Below are 20,054 nucleotides of genomic sequence, written 5' to 3' on the forward strand. Positions count from 1 at the left end.
AACCTTACAGCATCCTCTTATCTGAGGTGGGGTGGTTGGCTGTGCAGTGTGCCAAACCCCTCTGTCCCCAGACTAATAATAATAATATAATAATATATTTTATTTATATCCCCCCCTCCCCGCCAAAGTAGGCTCAGGGCGGCTCACAACATATAGGAGTTACAATTTACAATATAAAAACATTATCTCAGTACGATATATATAATTTGCTAATTAAAACCATTATAATTAAAACCATCAAAATTACAATTAAAACTAATATTTACAGTGCTATATTCTAGATGTTCTCCTCAATAGTTTATGATGGCCGGATATAATAGACTAAATCCACATTAAGTGAAGGCCATTTGGAAAAGGGTAGTCTTGCAGGCCCTACAGAACTGATCAAAACTCCGCAGGGCCCGCACTTCATCTGGTAGTTGGTTCTACCAGTCTGCAGCTGCGATTGAAAAGGCCCTTTCATGCGTCCTCTTCAGTTTGGCCTCCTTCAGCCCAGGGATTGTCAACCAATTCTGTGCACCTGATCTCAGTACTCTCTGGGGCACGTATTGGGAGAGACGGTCCCTAAGGTAGGCAGGTCCTCGACCATATAGGGCTTTAAAGGTAATGACCAGCATTTTGTAACAAATCCGGTATACAACTGGCAGCCACTGCAGCTTGTGCAGCCCTGGCTGTATGTGCTCCCACTTCAGGAGCCCTAATAACAGCATAGCTGCCGCATTCTGCACCAGCTGCAACTTCTGGGTTCGGCACAAGGGCAGCCCCATGTAGAGGGCATTACAGTAATCCAATCATGAGATTACCGTTGCATGAATCACTGTTGCCAAGTCTTGACGCTCTAGGAAGGGGGCCAACTGCCTCGCTCGCCTAAGATGGAAAAAAGCAGATTTGGCAGTGGCTGCTATCTGGGCCTCCATTAACAAGGAAGGCTCCAGTAGAACCCCCAAGCTCTTGACTGGAAGGGGGATTTCCCTTCCCAGACTGCCACGACCCAGGAAAAGGACCTCTGTCTTCATTGGATTCAGCTTTAACCTACTCAGCCTGAGCCAACCTGCCACAGCTTGCAATGCTAGGTCCAGATTTTTTGGGATGCAGCCAGGCCAACCGTCCATTAGTAGATAGAGCTGGGTGTCATCCACATATTGATGACACCCAAGCCCATATCTCCGGGCAATCTGGGCAAGGGGGCGCATGTAGCTGTTAAATAACATCGGTGCCCCTTGTGGCATCCCACAATCTAGTGAGTGCCTCTGGGACAGCTCTCCCCCAATTGCCCTTTTGTCCCTGTCCATCAAGGAAGGAGGAAAGCCAATGTAAGGCCAGCCCCTGAATCCCTGCATCGGCGAGGCGGCGGGTCAGTAATCGATGGTCGACCATATCGAACGCAGCCGATAGATCCAACAACATCAGCACTGCCATGCCATCTCGATCCACTTCTTGCAAACAAATTATATTACAGTTTTGTTTCTTAATCCAATGAAATGTTGCCCTTCTTTTTCGTGGTGAATTTAGTCCATTTACATTCCAAGACAATAATTTGTAATCCATCATGGTGCAAATTCTTTATTTTCTTCAAAAAATCTATGCATATTCTGTGCATTTGTAATTGTGATTCTTTTCCCCTGGAGTTCAAAGCTCAAGCCTTCAGGTATTATCCATCTGAACCTCATTCCATTGTCTCTCAATTTTTCTGTCAACTTTTTATATGTTCTTCTATCATTTATCACTTCCCTTGGCAGCTCCTTCATGATTCTCACTCTACTGCCTCCCACTATCAATGTCTTTTCAAAGTTTTTACTCATGATCCTTCTCCAATGCTATAATATCCTTTTTGAGGTGCGGCGACCAGAACTGCACACAGTACTCCAAATGAGACCGCACCATCGATCTATACAGGGGCATTATGATACTGGCTGATTTGTTTTCAATTCCCTTCCTAATAATTCCCAGCATGGCGTTGGCCTTTTTTATTGCAAACACACACTGTCTTGACATTTTCAGTGAGTTATCTACCACGACCCCAAGATCTCTCTCTTGGTCAGTCTCTGTCAGTTCACACCCCATCAACTTGTATTTGTAGCTGGGATTCTTGGCCCCAATGTGCATTACTTTGCACTTGGCCACATTGATCCACATCTGCCACGTTGACGCCCACTCACCCAGCCTCAACAGATCCCTTTGGAGTTCCTCACAATCCTCTCTGGTTCTCACCACCCTGAACAATTTAGTGTCATCCGCAAACTTGGCCACTTCACTGCTCACTCCCAACTCTAAATCATTTATGAACAAGTTAAAGAGCATGGGACCCAGTACCGAGCCCTGCGGCACCCCACTGCTTACCGTCCTCAACTGCGAAGACTGCCCATTTATACTCACTCTCTGCTTCCTATTACTCAGCCAGTTTTTGATCCACAAGGACCTGTCCTCTTACTCCATGACTCTCAAGCTTTCTAAGGAGCCTTTGATGAGGAACTTTATAAAAAGCTTTCTGGAAGTCAAGGTAAACAACATCTATCGGGTCTCCTTTGTCCACATGTTTGTTCACCCCCTCAAAGAAATGTAACAGGTTAGTGAGGCAAGATCTTCCCTTACTGAACCCATGCTGAGTCTTCCTCAATAACCCGTGTTCATCAATGTGCCTACTCATTCTGTCCTTGATAATGCTTTCTACCAACTTTCCCGGTATTGAAGTCAGATTGACTGGCCTGTAATTTCCTGGATCTCCTCTGGAACCCTTTTTAAAGATGGGGGTGACATTTGCTACCTTCCAGTCCTCAGGAACGGAAGCAGATTTCAATGAAAGATTACAGATTTTTGTTAGAAGATCCACAAGTTCAACTTTGAGTTCTTTCAGAACTCTCGGATGTATGCCATCTGGACCCGGTGACTCATTAGTTTTTAATTTGTCTATCAGTTGTAGGACCTCCTCTTATGTCACCTCAATCTGACTCAGGTCTTTCAACACCCCTTCCAAAATTAGTGGTTCTGGGGCGGGCAAAAAGTTCTCATCTTCCACAGTGAAGATGGAGGCAAAAAATTCATTCAGCTTCTCAGCCATTTCCTTATCCTCCTTCAGTAATCCTTTTACCCCATGGTCATCCAAGGGCCCCACTGCCTCCCTGGCTGGTTTTCTACTTCTAATATATTTGAAGAAATTTTTATTGTTGGTCTTTATGTTTTTTGCAATATGCTCCTCATAGTCTTTTTTTGCCTGCCTGATCACAGTCTTGCATTTGATTTGCAACAGCCTGTGTTCCCTTTTACTAATCTCACTTGGACTGGTTTTCCACCGCTTAAAGGAGTCCTTCTTACCTTTTACAGCTTCCATTACTTTGTTTGTTAACCATGCAGGCCTTTTCTTATGCCTGTTTGTGCCTTTCCTAACTTGTGGTATGTATTTTATCTGAGCTTCTAGGATTATAGTTTTAAATAGATATATATGTTCGGCCCAGATAGCAGCTACTGCCAAGTCCGCCTTTTTTTACCTTAGACGGGAGAGGCAGCTGGCCCCCTTCCTGGAGCGCGGTGACCTGGCAACAGTGATCCACACAACGGTCACCTCGAGGTTGGACTACTGTAATGCCCTCTACATGGGGCTGCCCATGTACCGAGCCTGGAAACTGCAGCTAGTGCAAAATGCAGCAGCCAGGCTGCTACTGGGACTGTGTCAGAACTTGTAACTGTTATGTATGCTGAGCTTGATGATATTAGCCTAACCGACTCCATATTGCAACTGCATACTAACCCCATGTCCTTGCAGTCATGCCTACTAACCAAATGCTTTGCATTTCAAACAAACTGTAACCACTGAAGGGTGACTGATAGCCTCTGGAAAACATCTGCAGGTGTCCTTTGAAGCCAGCCTGCCAGAGCCTCACAGCAGGGCTCCTTCCTCCTCCTTGGAGATAAGGGACCCTGGGAACAGACAACTGTCTCCTAGAGTGTGAGAAATGGTTTTATTGTTTCTGTTACAACTGCATAAAGAATGTATCGATAACTGAACCCGTTATCAGAATCAACTTGTGCTTTCCCTGAACACAGTTCTCAATAAACGTCTTATACTTTTGTAACAAAGTAATGAGTCTCGTTTGAAGTTCTCCAAGTTCTGACAGACTGCCTCGGTGGGAACATGTGCAGTCTGGGCTGTGGGAATTGCACTGGCTGCCAATTGTTTACCGGGTTCGTTACAAGGTGCTGGTCATTACCTTTAAAGCCCTATATGGTCGAGGACCTGCCTACCTTAGGGACCGCCTCTCTCCATATGTTCCCCAGAGGGCACTGCGATCAAGCTCAAAAAATCTTCTTGAAATCCCTGGGCCAAAAGAAACTAGATTAAAAGCTACCCGAGAACAGGCATTCTCTACAAAGGCCCCCCAATGGTGGAATCAATTGCCGGAAGAGGTGTGGGCCCTACGGGATCTTAACCAGTTCCATAGGGCCTGCAAAACTGCCCTCTTCCAGCTAGCTTTTAAGACAGAACTCCTGATAAGATCAGTAATACCGAGCCATCTTATACGCCATTCAATTGTATTTTAATGTCATACTGCTTTATTGCTTTTATTGTCTAAATTATTAATTATATTATCTGTTATTTATCTGTATCATGGTTTACCATATCCTGTTAGCCGCCCTGAGCCTGCCTATGCGGGGAGGGCGGGGTATAAATAAAAGTTAATTATTATTATTATTATTAAATAGTCTCCAAGCTTCCCCAAGGGTTTTGACCGTATTTACCTTTCCTTTCAGTTTCCTCCTCACATGCCTCCTCATCTCAGTGTATTTACCCCTTTTAAAGTTAAACGTGGTTGTGGCGGTCTTTTTGGGCAACTCCCTATTTATACAAACGGTGAAATCAATAACATTATGATCACTGCTCCCAAGCGGTGCAATCACTTTTACATCTCTCACCAAGTCTTGGGCATTACTTAGGACCAAATCCAGGATCGCCCCACCCCTGGTAGGTTCTGAGACCATCTGCTCCATAGCACAGTCATTGAGAGCATCAAGAAACTCAATTTCTTTCTCTCGACCAGAACACATATTGATGCAATCAATTTCCTTTGTCATATATCTTATGAAAACATCTCTTAGTAAGTTATTTTTCTTGGCATAAAGTGAGTTCACTCTTTACATATAGTCATACATGTTTTTAGACCCTTCAGGGTCTTCCTCTAAAAATGCTGCAATTATTTTTTTATTATATATTCTTTTAAATCACCATCCTCCTTCTCAGGTACTCCTCTCAGATGTATCTGAGTCTCCATCAATTTGCAGTCATGGATTGTCACTTTTTCTTGCATTTTCAACAAGGTGGAATCATATACTTTCATTCTGCCTTCTACCTCCTACACTTCCTTAGATGTTTCCTCAGTTTCCTTTCTGAGATCTTCCATATCTTTTTAAATTTCTGCAATAATTGTTTTTTATTCATTTATCATCTCTCTCACCCCTTTCATCATTCTGGCCTCCATTGCCTCCAATTGGTCCTGCATTTCTTCCAATGAAGTAGCCCTTGTATGGGGCTGCTTTTGTTAAGACATTTAAAAAACAACAAAAATTTGGACCTCACCAATTTCCAATTGGACTATCAGATTCAAAAGAGTAGAACTTGCCCTTTCTAATAGCCCAACTTCGCCGTCCTCGGAGTTCCCAAAGTCAAGATATTTATTTTTAAAGTTTTTAAAACTTCCAAAATGGCGGTCACAACTTTTTACTGCTCCTTACACATAAATAATATGACCAATAGTATTTAACTTCTTACCCTCTTCTCAGTTAACTCCAATAATTTTTAATGTCCTGAAGTCTTTAAAAACATTGTTTTTATTTTGACCTCCCAGCAATGGCCGCCGATGTTTCTCAATGGTGGTAAATTCCTAGAGTAGGTTTTCCTTCCGCTACTTCCTGCTTTTGTTGCCACGAAGTCTCATTCACACTGATAAGGAGATCTCATGATACTTGATGTACTTCCTGTCTTGCTTGAATGTGCTGCAGGTCTGTGACGATGGTGCTCTTTTTTCAAAACTGCAAGTAGACTAAACAATAAACTCCTTTCCACTTTTTAGGACTTTTTAACACTGTCTTTTATATTTATAAAGTCCAAATTTCACCTCTTCCTCCCCTCTTCTTCCAGACTTTCTAGATTTTCCTTTCCCACCTTCTAAATTTATTCCATTAAGCTGCAAATAGTTCCGGAATGAAAGATAGTAATTTGTACCTTCTCTTCCAATTATCCAAGTTCCCACCTGTCTTGCAAAGCTTTAGATGCTTAGCAATGTCCAAGAAGGTTAGGATCTTGTCGAGCTTATGTCAAATAAATGACTCTGAAAACTTCTGCAGATGATGAAAATGCAACTCTTCCCAGAGACCCCTCAAAGGAGCCTCCCCCCCCGGGACTCCCTTTTAGCCAAGGTAAATCTCCTCAAAGTTTCCTGTGCATATCTTGGACTAATCTCTGACTGAGAAAAGTAGGCAGTAGGCATTAAATTGCCTTCCACTACCCCGAACAGAAGTTCCAGCCTGCTCCCGTTATGAGAAGCAGCTCAGCTCAACATTTTCCTCCCCCGGAAGTCCGATTAGCTAAAAATTCTTAATTAAAGAAATGCAATCCAAGTTGACATCTGGGTCTATAAAAGTTAAGGCACAGAGAACCTCTTTATCCCTGTTAAATGCTTCATTTCTTGATCAAGTCAGTCAAGCCTTGTCTTTAGGGATGTGCACCTTGGAAAAAAAAATAAGGGGCTTTTTTAAAAAAAAAATCCAGATATCAAGGAACCAGAAAAATATTAGTATTCATGGTTATCCCAGTTACAAATACTGGTTTGGTATTCAGATCTGCCCCTTCCCCCCGATTCCAGTAATATTTGGCTCCATTATCACCTATGGAAACTATTTCTGAAGGGCTGGATGGGTTGTTTTTCCAGCAAATGGCACTAAAATTGTAGTGATACTGCTGCTGATAGTCCCAGATGTCAAGTGAATTGGACCAAGAGATCCAGTTTTATGGTTCCTGAAAAAAGTGCTTTCAGTTGTCCTCCATTTTTTCTTATGGAAGGAAGAATTCCATTATTTCTCCAGGGTAAAGAATAGCCAAAGACACAAAAGTAAGTAAAGCAACCACTGGCTGAAAGCCTCTCAATGCAGACAGAACCAACAAACCCAAGAACCAATGCAGAACCAAGGAATCCCAGAAGTAGTGCTGGACAATGGAACAAGCCTAACACAACAAATGTACAACCTAAGAATCCAGCTTAATGTCAAACTGCAGAATCCTCTCAACCAAACCAAACAGGAAGACTGTTGCAAGCCCAACAAATGTAAAATCAGAGAATCCATGCCAACACAAAGATCAAGAATCAATGGCTATGGCAAACTCACCAGAAACCAACTCAAGCAAACAGCTCAATGTTGCAAGGCCAACAAAACTGATTTCAAAGGACAGAATCAAAGCCAAGCCAAAACAGCAAACCTATTCTAAGCCCTGGAAAAGACATGGAAGAAAGCAATCCTGGGACTCTTCAAACTCTGGCTTCCAGTACTAGTGGTTGGTTTCTATAGAATATTTCCAGGATTTTTCTGGACATACTTTCTGAAAAATCCTAGATGCCATTCAGACATCTGAGTATATCTGGAAAATACTGAAAAGGTTTTATTTATTCTGGTTTTATATATTCTGAGCAGCTATATCCAAATGTACTTCCCTCCATGTCTTACCTTCTCTGCAGGAGCGCAGGAGTGAAGTGGCTTTCTGTGCTCTCTCTGGACAATTATTCCAGAGGATAGGCGAGATCATTGAAAAGTCTGTAGTTCTATCTCCCTTTGAAGGAGGGCAATACCCACAATGCTCACCAAATGGCAAGTGGTACTTGGATTCATACACAGAGAGACAGTCCTTCAGTATGTGGGCTGTAGTCCATGAAAGCTTTTAAAGATTAAAACCAAAAGCTTTAACTGAGCTCATCAGCAAACTAGTGACCAGTGTAGTGGATGCAAGAAAGGCTGAATACAGTTGTGCTATCCAGCACTAGATAAAAGGCAGATAAGCTGCATTCTGTACTAATTGAAGCTTTTGAGTCTCAAAATATTCAAGCTTTGCTTTAGAGATAGCACATTATTGTAATCAAGCCTCAAAGTTCCATACTATAGATCAGAAAGGTCACACCTGTCTGGAATAGAAGAGAACCTCTATGTGGAATACAAATGAGAACAACTAACTGACTTTCAAAAGCAGGATGAGTCATCCCTAGGTTCTTCACATCGCCATAAAGGACAACAGCAGCCTCATCCATCACAGGTTCACTTTCAGAATGCTGGTGTTCCCTTCCAATACCACCCTCATTCTGCCTGGTTTTTCTTTCAGTTTTCAGGCTAATTCATTCATTTCAGAGTATATCAATTGGGTTAGGGCCCCTTGACCTATGTCTGACATAATGGAAGTGAATTGAAGGTTGTCCTCATTTCCTGCGTGTATGTTTCCTGATTCAGATCAAGACTGTAGCACACATGGAGAAAGGACCTGGCACCCTGTGTCATTTTCCCAATGTGAAACAGGGCTAAAAGTACCATCTGGGACATGTTGATGCTTCCTCCAAGCCTACATCTATGAATGTTCTTACTCAGTAGCTGTATGCAGGTAACAAGCAACTCCAGAGAAAGTACTAATCATAATCTCATCTGGCAAATTCCAGCTAAGTGTCCTAACATCTCCAATGATATCTAAAATCTTACAGAACAATGGTTTTCATTCCACATTCATTCCAAGAACTCACTATCTGACTGCCATCATGCAAGAAATATGCTGATCCACAAAGAAAATATAGAGGTCTGAACTGTAACCTATGTTAAGACTTGCTGACTGTGAGCCTAAATACCAGTGCCATCCAAATCAGAGTTATACCCTTCTAAATCCATTGCCTTCAATGGACTTAGAAGTATGTAACTCTGATTAGGATGACATTGAAAACAAACTCCAGCCCATCAAGGGAGACCCACATACAGAAACAGGCTCCAGTATATGATACACTTGATGAATCCATTGCCTATTTTTCTGTCTTATGTGTTTTAGCCTCAAGACTGCTAACTGAGTTTCTATGGATCTACAGCTCAGTAATACTAGAACACTTACTGATTGCAGGTCAAATTTTTGGCATCTCCCCTATAATACAATTCTCCAGACAGACTGGCCATGCTTTACTTACTCTCCCATTGGCTGAGCTATCTGTTGCTCAATCTCAGTGGAGAGCAACCCCCACCGTCCAGCCATTGGCTGAGCTGCCTGTCACTCAATCTCAATGGGGAACAACCCTTACTCTCCAGCTGCAGGACAGACAAGGACTGAGCCACTGTTTTGCAGAGGAGAAAAAGAAAGCCTTCTCTCGATTGGCTGAGGAAGGAAGAGGAAAAGAGCTAGAGAAAGCCTTCCCTCAATTGGCTGAGGGCTCTTCCCTCTTCTCTGGAAGGGAAATAGCCAGTGACATCAGATCAGATACAGATCAGATGCAGATAGAGACAGAGTGGGAGGGAGGGAGGGGAAGGGAAAGCAAGGGGGGGGGGAAGAGAGAGATTGAAGTCCTGTGCTTAAGACCAACAATGTTATCACAGAGACAGTGTTGGTATGAAAGGTATCACTAAAGGCCTTTGAGGGAGAACTCACTGGGGGCAGTCCTGACTAGGGCTGCCAGTTCCAGATTGGTGGGAAATTCCTGGAGATTTTGTAGTGGAGTTTGAGGAGGGCAGGGTTTAAGGAAGGAAGAGGCCTCAGTTGAATAGAATGCCATATAGTCCACCCTCCAAAGCATTTTCTACAGGGGGAGAGAGATCTGCTGTCTGGAGTTCTGTTGTGATACTAGGACATCTTCAGGCTCCACCTGCAGACGGTTCAGCAGCAGCCTTCCTATAACAGCCAGTGTAGCATAGGGCTTCAGAGGAGGGTCTTCCAGACCCAGATTCTTGCTGTGGAAGTTGACTGGGTGATTTTGGACCAGACACAGACTTTCAGCCTAACTTACCTCATAGGGTTGTTGCTCAGACCAAGAAGGGGAGAGGAGAATGATGTAAAATGCTTTGGTCCCCCCTCTGCGGAAAAAGACTGTCCTTTTCCTAGGTAGAGGCTGCAGGGAGGGGGGAGGAGATGGAAAGCTGAAGTCAGGGGGCAGATAAAGGGAAGGAGATAGGGTTGCCAACTCCAGGTTCAGAAATTACTGGATATTTGAGGGGTGGAGCCTGGAGAGGGTAGGGTTTGAGGGGGATGGGACCTCAGACAGGTACAGTGCTATTCATGCCATCCTCTAAGCCAGCCATTTCCTCTTGGGAAACCATTGCTGCCAATTTCCAGATGACAGCTAGAGATCACTCAGAATTACAACTGCTTTCCAGATGGCAGATATCACGTCTCCTGGAGAAAATGGCTGCAGGGTGGACTCTGTGTCATTATACCCTGCTGAGGTCACTTCCCTCCTGCTTTGGTCCACACTGTGATTTCAGACCAGTCACAGACTTTCAGACTAACCTACCTCATAAGTTTGTTCTACATCAAAAGGGAGAGAGGAGAATGATGTAAGCTTCTTTGGTCCGCACTGTGGAGAAAAACTGCACACATAGAGAGAGGACGAGATGGAAAGCTGTCAGATCAATTCCCCTACAGAAAATGGCTGCCTTGAGTGGGTGGGAAGTCAGCAGGGGGGGCACTCACCCAGAGCCTTTTTCTAGAGCCATTCCCCACTCCCCCACACACAATGGGCCTTATTTTTAGTCTCCAATAAAATCTCAGGTCAGGTAGCAAGTGTCACCTGAAATCCTGGGGAGCTGCTGTAGACAAAAACAAGGTATTTTGAGCTAGCAGTAATTGAATCCCCATTTTTATCCAGGTACTGATCCCTGTTTTCATTTGAAAAGTGAATACCTTTTGGCTCATTCTTACAAGCAGATATACACACATACATGCAACTTATACATGTGTTCACTGGGACATGTGAACATGGCTACAGTGAAGATAATACAGAATAAACTCCCAAAGAGCAGGGGGGCCAATGGTAGCTCTCCAGATGTATTTTGCCTACAACTCCCATCAGCCCCAGCCAGCATGGTCAATGGCTGGGGCTGATGGGAGTTGTAGGCAAAAAACATCTGGAGAGCTACTGTTGGCCACCCCTGGCCTACAGCAAGGCTTTGGCAGTGTTCATACTTTTGCTTTGAAAACAGTCAATGCTACTTTTCTGACATGAAGTTTTTTACCTTCCATGTACTTTCTAGCTATCTGGATATTTCTTATAACATTCATGTTAAGAAGGGTAACATTTCTTTGTTACTAGTTTTTTGTGAGTATATGCCTTGATCTATCCTCTCTGGTTCTGTTAAAGTATTTTTTTTCCTGTATTATCACTTTATTATCCTATAGTGTCTCTCTCATTCTTCTCTGTCACAAGCACCATAAATTAAAGTCAGTTATCATTTACAGGCCAATAATTCATTGTCTTTGAATGCTAATATTTTCACTGCAAATGCTGCAATACATTCCCTCCTATGACCTTTGCATCTCAGTGCTTCTACAAGAAATAAAAAGGTTGCCTCCAATGAACAAAGCATGCAGAACCTTTACATTTAATTTTAAACTAGGAATAAGGTCCATTGTGAGGAAAAATACAACAGGATCTAGAAAAAGGCTCTGGATGAGTGCCCCATTACCCTTGCTGTCTTCCCACCCAAGTGAAGGCATTCAATCCCCCAACCCCGCACTTCAAGGGAAGCTGATCTTAGCTATCTAGACAGCAGTTGTAATTCTGAGTGATCTTCAGCCCTCAACTGGAGATTGGCAACTGAGGTTCCCAGGAGGAAATGGCTGGTTTGGAGGGTTGAGTCTATGTCATTGTAAGGTTCCCCCCCTCAAAGCCTATCCTCTCCAAGGTCCACCCCTCAAATCTCCAGGAATTTCCCATTCTGGAGTTGGCAACTGCTAAGTCACACTGGCTGTCATAGGGAGTTGCTACAGAGCAGGAACAAACTGACAGACCTAGTTCAGTCGTGCCAGCCAGGTGGTATCAAGTCACCCAGGGGATGCTGCCAGGCCTAGGGTAGCCAACCTCCAGATGGAGTCTGAAGACCTCCTGGGATCACAACTGAACTCTAGACAACAGATCTCTTTCCCCCTAGAGAAAATAACTGCTTTGGATGGTGGATTCTATGGCATTATATTCAGCTGAGGGCTCTCACTTTGCTGACTCCCTTTACTGGTTGCCTAGCAACAGCCTCTGGCTAGCAGCTTCCCCAGTGGGTCTGGGGGCAAGGCTGAGGGGAGGAGGGAAGGAAAGAGGTGGCCACCATGGCCTCTGAGGAAATGCTTTGTGAGGCCACAGTAGAGCAGCAGCCCTTTCTGAGGCCGGTTGATAGAGAGGACACAGAGAGGCATTGGAGATGTATCTGTCTCTGAGGTAAGACTGTTTTGGCAGTTTGTTTGGTGTTCCTGGGCCTACAGTAGGCAGGGGACAGTGGAGTCAGCCAATGGGAACCCAGAAGTGGTGACTGAAGCATAATAGGCCAATGGTTTGTTGAGTCCATCCATCAGCAAATGAGAGTGCTCCATGTGGCCGCCACCACTAGGGAATTATTATATATGATTTGGAAAAATCAAACCCTCACATTCCTTTTACAAGGTTATCATAGTATGTTTGTCCCTGGGAAAAAAGACAATTATTCTTTAGAGAAAGCATTTGAGATAACCTTTTAGTACACAAAATGTTTTTAAAGTTTCTATTTGTCACAGCAGTCTTTCTCAAAGATGATTAAAATTTACAGCCCCATGAGCTAGATGAGGGATCCCCAGTGTAGTAACTGGGGGTGCCATGATGCCCACCAACACCTTCACACATACCTATCAACTATTTTAAAAAGTGGGAAAAGCTTTTGCCCAGCAGGGTTTCCGATAAGCTGTGAGTGTCCAAGAAAATATTTTAAAACAAAATGTCCATCTTAAAAGACATCCTGCTAAACAGTATCTGCCTGAAATGTTCAAGAATTACTATTAGATGATGATATTGATGATGATGATGATATTGGATTTATATCCCGCCCTCCACTCCAAAGAGTCTCAGAGCGGCTCACAATCTCCTTTACCTTCCTCCCCCACAACAGACACCCTGTGAGGTGGGTGGGGCTGGAGAGGGCTCTCACAGCAGCTGCCCTTTCAAGGACAACCTCTGCCAGAGCTATGGCTTACCCAAGGCCATTCCAGCAGCTGCAAGTGGAGGAGTGGGGAATCAAACCCGGTTCTCCCAGATAAGAGTCCGCACACTTAACCACTACACCAAACTGGCTCTCCAGTTATTAGAGTTATACATGAACTCTCTCTAACATTTGTGTTTGGCTCCACCACCTGCAGCAGCCATTCTGCAGTTGCCCCCTCCACCTTGTGTCAGAATTCAAATGGTGCCTGCAGGCTAAAAAAGTCATGGACCTCTGCTCTAGATGGCTCATGAAACATCTGAAATGTAATAATTTCTGGCATGACAACTAGTGAAAAAGAAATTACAAAAATTAATATCATTTATTTATGGCTTATATCATTCTCCTTTCCATTTTTATCCTCACAACAACTTTATGTAGATTAAGCTGACAGCTTGTGACTGGCCTAAGGTCACATAGAAAGCCATTTGGCATATGCAACCTGAGTAAAATCCACAAGGATGAGCTAAGCCCAGCAAACTCTCTGAAGATGGTTACATCCTCTGCTTATTTACTTCCTTTACTCATGATGATGATGATCCATGAATGGAGTTGAAATGGGGAGGCAGCTAATTGGAATTGCATTTGCAGGAAACAAACAGTAGAGGCTGAAATTACTGTGTTTAATTATTTCAGATCGAAACAGACCACACAATATATCTCTGTGCCAAACAGCTGTAATTAAAATGATTTAAAATAGCATAGAAAAACGCTGGCTGAAAGCAAAATTGTCAAGAGGGTTTTTTTTTAGGAATAAAAAGAATCTGTCAGCTGCGGATCATAAGACTGCAATTCCACTGGAGGAGCCCTGCCAAGGTTCATCTCACTAGAAAGAAATTATTAATAGCTATAATTAATTTGCTTGTTTGACTTCACTGTTTGCATGTAGTTCTCTGAATCCTCCAGAAATATACTGTTCCCCCTGTTAAGGCAAACAGCTTGCAATGTTTGCAGGAGCAATCTTCTACTTAATTTAAACTTATGCCTGGTTCACATATGTAGCAGCAGCAGCATTACATTGCAACCATGTGTTCAACACTTAGTTTGCATCAGATATGATTGTATAATGACAGTCCTACAGATAGTTTGGTATTGCAGCAATGCACATAGTTGTCACATGCCACACGGGTACTGCAGAATCGTTACACAAGACAATACTGACAGAATTGGAGTAATCATAGGCAAAGCTCAATGCCAGGTGTGGGAAGGAATGTGGTGTCAGTTCTGTCACATAAGTAAATGAGTCATTAAAGATGATCCTAAATTGTCTTGTTAATGAATCTACTTTGAAAAGCTTTGCAAGGTTGAATGTTCTCTCCTGGCCTACAAGCCCTCCAACAAAATGCCAAAACATGGCCACAAAGAAATAGCATGGGTCCATCATGGTCCTATTCTGCATAGAAATTCATAAGATATTTAAGGACAGAAAAGGTTCCTGAACTGTTGGGGGAATTCAAATGTATATGGTATTCATGAGGTGACGGAAACGATAAGCTGGTTACTTAAAGTTTTCATTGCATATTCGTCTCCATTTTAAGAACTGTCAATCAGGACAGAGTGGTTACATAACAAGGCCAACCAGTTAAGAGATTGTCTAAATCCACTCATAAACACATCCATTCTGATTTGGGCTGAATGATCAAATTGTGCTTAAATTATAATGCACTAAAGAAAAATCCATATTGCTATTTTTAATGAATGAACTGAGCTTGCTTCCAGCCCATCAGAGTAACCATACTGTTTCTGCCACAGTATTTGTTGAGATGCATAAGATGGCTGTGGCTGAAATCCTACACCTAAGTCAATGAAACTTTCATTTTGCATTCATTGGCTACAGGCTTTCACAGCATTAACACTTACCTTCTGTTGACTCTTCTGAATAATCCCTCTCCGGACCATCTGAAAAATGGAGCTGCGAGAGCTCATCCGCACTCACTCTGTGCCAGGTCTGGTTATGATCTCCTCTCAATGGTGGAGAATATTCTAGATCACAAGGTAATTCAAAATTGCAGTTGAAAACTGGAAATAGAAAAAACAAAGAAACAGAAAGCCATTTAAGCTTAAACAAACTATTACTGTCCTGCTCTGCAAATTTCTCCCTTTGTTTTTTCTTCTTCATTAGGAAAACATCAGATCTGTGTTTTGTCAGTATGATTCAACTGTAGTAAGCCCAGCAAAATAAACTACTTTTGTACAATCAAATAATAAGACATAGGAAGGATCCTTTCTTGTCCTTTACGTTGTCTTTCCTGAAGGAGCTCAGAGCAGCATGTATGATTTGCCTCCATTTGTCATGATGTTAGGATGAGAAAAAGTGACTATCTCAAGGACACACTGTGAAATTTGTGGCAATGTATGGATTTGAACCTGGGCCCCCCTAGTCAAAACCCTACACTGTAACTCAGGGGTGTCAAATGCCTGGCCTGTGGGCCAAACCAGCTGGTCCAATGCATTAATCAGACCCATAGGGCTCTTTTCTCCCCCCTTCCCATCCTATTCTCACCATTTGAAGATCCAAAGATCCCAGCTGCTTCTTTCTTGTCTTTGCAAGGTGAAGCAGGAAGCAATTTGAGGCTTGCAAAGTTGCAAAGAAAATATGGAATGGACTTTCCATTAAGGTCTCTGTGCCCAGATAGACTACTCTGGTAGTTTATCTGGGCACAGACCTTAATGGAAAATCCATTCAGTGGTTTCCTTACAGCTTTGTCTGTGTTGTAGTGTATTTTTATGGAGCGGAGCTCAGATTCTCTTTTCCATGTTTACATGGCCAGTTAGAAGTTGTTCCTTGCTGGAGTTGTGTGACCATGCAAATAAAGGGTTGATGCTCTGAGCCAGGAAGTCTCTGCTGAATGGACCTTAGAACTGGTGCCTAGTGAGTACTGTAACCTGGGAACCCACAGGCAAAGGGGGATATCACACTGAAGAGCCATTGCCACTCTGAGTAGACCTGGGGGCAGGGGGAGAAGCTTCCAATGCCCAGCCATTTCATGCTTTCTTAAGCCTTTTATATTTTTGGTTTATATTTTAAGTTTCTGCTATGATCCTTGTGCTTTTTCTGGATGTTCTATTTTAAAAATTGCATTGCCACATCCCACTATTTCCCCCCCCTTTCCACTTTAAATAAAACATCACAAGAGTTTTAAGCATTTTTGTATTTTAAGTAAAAAATAATATCTTTAATTGTGTTATCTGTATCCATTATAATGTTTATATCTCTACTATGTGGCATTACATTTTATGATACGCATGGCCTGGCCCCACAAAGTCCCATTTATATCAGATCCCGCCCTTGTAACAAATGAGTTCAGCACCCCTGATTTAACTACTTACATTGCCAACTCCCACTTGAGAAATACATGGAGATTTGGGGTGAAACATGGGGAGGGTGGAGTTTGGGGAAGGACCTCAGTATGGTATTATTGTCAAAGTGTCTGTTCTCCAAAGCACCAGGAGAACTGATCTCTATCACCTGGAGATCAGTCATAACTTCAGGAAATCTCCAATTCCCATCTAGAGGTTGGCAACCCTTACAGCTACTGATTAATATGAGAGAAGATGAAGCAGCAGTCAGGAAAGAATGTGGATTTGAGTATCATCCCAAAGCACATCTCTTAGTGTTTTGTTTTGTCCCTTATATTTATATGCATATATGCAAACAGCAAAAGAGCAGGATGAGGAATGCAAGGTGAAAAACAATGAGAGCAATCAGGAGGTCCAGGCAGAAGTAACTCTCCCCCGCCCCCTTTATTCAGTGGGACTCAAACCCAGAAAAGTGTTCTTAGGACAGCAGCCTTTGAAAAGCAAACCTAAGTGATTGTGCTGCTTAAGAATGAAAACCATATGTCATGATGACATCATATGTGTGACCTGCGGCCCCTGCCATTTTTGGAGTAGAACTCAGGTAATATAAAAATGGTTCAAAGGGCCTGATCCTGATTGCGCCTACAGCATGGCATGACCAGGTGGTTCATGCATTCCCCCCCCCCCCCCAGTGCCTTCTTAACTGTTGAAGCAGGCTGTTTCAGCACTTGAAAAGGCACGTGGGGGGAAGAGCTCCTGGTCCTGCAGAGTTCATCTCTGAAATTGTGTCAGTAGCCATGGGTTTGATGCAGTAATATCAAATTTGGCCCTAAAGTGCAGCATGTTGCTATCCTTATCAGTGATTAAATTAACTAAAGAGTAGATGTTGTGGGTCTTTACTTGACATGTGGGTGGGCGGTTGATTCTGCTTAAGTCATTTTCTTGTAACTTAGTTATATTTGCCCCAAGTCTATAGTTGGTTGAGGAATATCAGACCTCTAGAAGAAATAACTTCTGCTCTTTGGAGATTTTCATTAACATCTGTTTTTTTCAGGTCTTGAGCTGCGATTAACCCAAATAATTGCTTGACACTTGACACTAGCCAAACCAGCTAAGACATTTGAAAACTTCAATTAGATTCTTTGTTAAACATCTCATTTCTTTCCCACCTGCATAGATTTATTATCTTCACCCCCATCTTGGAGGCATCATTCTTTTGTATCCTAAGGTTAATACCCTTGCCCTCTCTTGGATCTATTTCAGATAATTCATCTGTTTAATGACAAAGTTAAATGATCAGACCTTTTAATGCATCGAATTCTACTTTTCATACAAACACAGATAGCTGCTGTCTTGGCATTCCAAGCACAGGGTTCACACCAACGACAGAAGAAAAACTCAGAGTAGCAATTCATAATGCATCCTACGCAAGGAGAGGCATGTAGTTATCCTAAATATTATTTTGTAAATGGCGGTCGAGTACACACTGTTTGCCCCCCAAGCTGGAATAAAGAGTCGGACACAACTGCATTGGTATTAATAATGGGCCACTTTATTAAGCATAATAACCACCAGCAAGGGCACCCAAATGCAGCTTGGTCAGGGCTAGGGGTCTCAACAGACCGCTCTCCTTCCATTAGCGGGCGAGAGACCCAGCTCCCAGCAGGGAGGCACACTGCAGAGGGTCCAAACCCCAGACACACATTTCGTTGGAAGGCACCCTCTAGTTAAGCCTCCAGGACGGTCTGCATTCTCCCCACCCCAGGTCATCACACCCCAAGGCTGATCATGCCAGACCCCTAATTCCCCCAAAAGGGGGATGCTTCATGGTCCTCCCCTAGCTGCATACTACCATAACCCAGGAAAACCTGCCAACTAAAGTGACCACCTATTTAACAGCACCTCCCAATAGCCAAATCCACAATCCACTGGCTCAGTGGTAGAGCATCTGCTTGGGAAGCAGAAGGTCCCAGGTTCAATCCCTGGCATCTCCAAAAAAGGGTCCAGGCAAATAGGTGTGAAAAACCTCAGCTTGAGACCCTGGAGAGCCGCTGCCAGTCTGAGGAGACAATACTGACTTTGATGGACCAAAGGTCTGATTCAGTATAAGGCAGCTTCATATGTTCATATATGTTCACTGTACAGCTATGTAGGGTAGGCAAAAACACACACACCAGCAGCTGCCAATCAGCTGGGGAGTAAAAAATTCCTACCTGGCCCCCCTAAAAGGAGCGACCAGCAATGCTTACATAACAAACAGGGCGGGTGGGAGGGCCGATCCTTCAAAAGACTGCAACAGGGAGCGGACATCTGGCCGTTACACCGGCTTGGCTCCGCCCCCTGAAACTCGCGCCCTAACGGGCGACTGACCTCCCTTCCTCCCAGGGAGGCAAACAATGCCTCTGCAGCCTAGCAGCTTCGCTGCAGGCTGCTAGCATACAATTGCCCCCCAAGTCGGAATAAAGAGTCGGGCACAACTGCATTGGTATTAATAATGGGCCACTTTATTAAACATAACCACCAGCAAGGGCACCTTCCTGCCATAATTGATACAGTGAAAGAACTTGGGGCACCGAGCGCGTCTTCTGGTCCAGTTCTAGATTCCTTCAGTCCACTCAGCCTGGAGGAAGTCGACAGGATCCTTTTAGCTGTACGCCCTACGACTTGTAGGTTGAATCCGTGCCTGTCCTGGCTTATAAAAGCTAGCCAGGCGATGCTACGTGAACTACTACAAGGTATTATCAACAGATCCCTGATAGAAGGGATCTTTCCCACATCCCTTAAAGAGGCTGTGGTCTGTCCCCTCTTGAAAAAACCATCTGCAGATCCAGCTGTATTGGCGAACTAACAGCCGGTATCAAACCTTCCCTTCTTGGGTAAGGTTATAGAGCGGGCGGTGGCAATTCAGCTACAGGGATTCCTGGAGGACACTTCCGCACTGGATCCATTCCAGTCCGGCTTTCAACCAGGTCACGGGATGGAGACAGTTCTGGTCACTCTCATGGATGACCTCCTGTGACATCTGGATCGGGGTGGCTTAGCAGTGCTGCTATTATTAGACCTGTCAGCCGCTTTTGATACGGTTGATCATCAGCTACTGACTGGCCGCCTTGCCGACGTGGGGATTCAGGGGTCCGCCTTACAGTGGTTGACCTCCTTTCTCCAAGATCGGGGACAAAGGGTGGTGATAGGGGAGGAGTCATCTGAAAGGCACTCACTCACATGTGGTGTGCCTCAGGGTGCGGCCCTTTAAAATGACCCCTTCCCCCTGAGGAGAAAGGGAACAGAAGCCCTCAAAATGACAAAAAACTCTGGTGGTTTTCCATCCAGTACAAACCAGAGCCAACCCTGCTTAGCTTGTAAGATCTCCCAAGATCAGGCTTACCAGGACAGGGGCGCAAAATCACCCCTCCTCCAAACCCCCCACTGGGAGTCCAAGCCACCGCCAAAAACCCCTTTCCCGTCTAAGGAGGGTGAGAGCCAGCCACAACAGGAACTCTTTACACACTAATTTAACAAAGAAAAATTCCTGCCGCCTAAAT

General features: G+C 43.8%; 1 protein-coding gene across 1 annotated transcript in view; it reads right to left on the minus strand.

Moving 5' to 3' along the window:
- The window catches only part of ALK (ALK receptor tyrosine kinase), a 908,221-nt gene that overhangs the window by 746,895 nt on the left and 141,272 nt on the right, over positions 1-20,054 (minus strand). The window contains exon 3 of the mRNA XM_060245392.1: positions 15,073-15,231. Within this exon, the coding sequence (XP_060101375.1) occupies positions 15,073-15,231 (159 nt within the window). The remainder of the gene's footprint in view (positions 1-15,072; positions 15,232-20,054) is intronic.

This window comes from Heteronotia binoei, chromosome 1, assembly GCF_032191835.1.
Source record: "Heteronotia binoei isolate CCM8104 ecotype False Entrance Well chromosome 1, APGP_CSIRO_Hbin_v1, whole genome shotgun sequence".
NCBI lineage: Eukaryota > Metazoa > Chordata > Lepidosauria > Squamata > Gekkonidae > Heteronotia > Heteronotia binoei.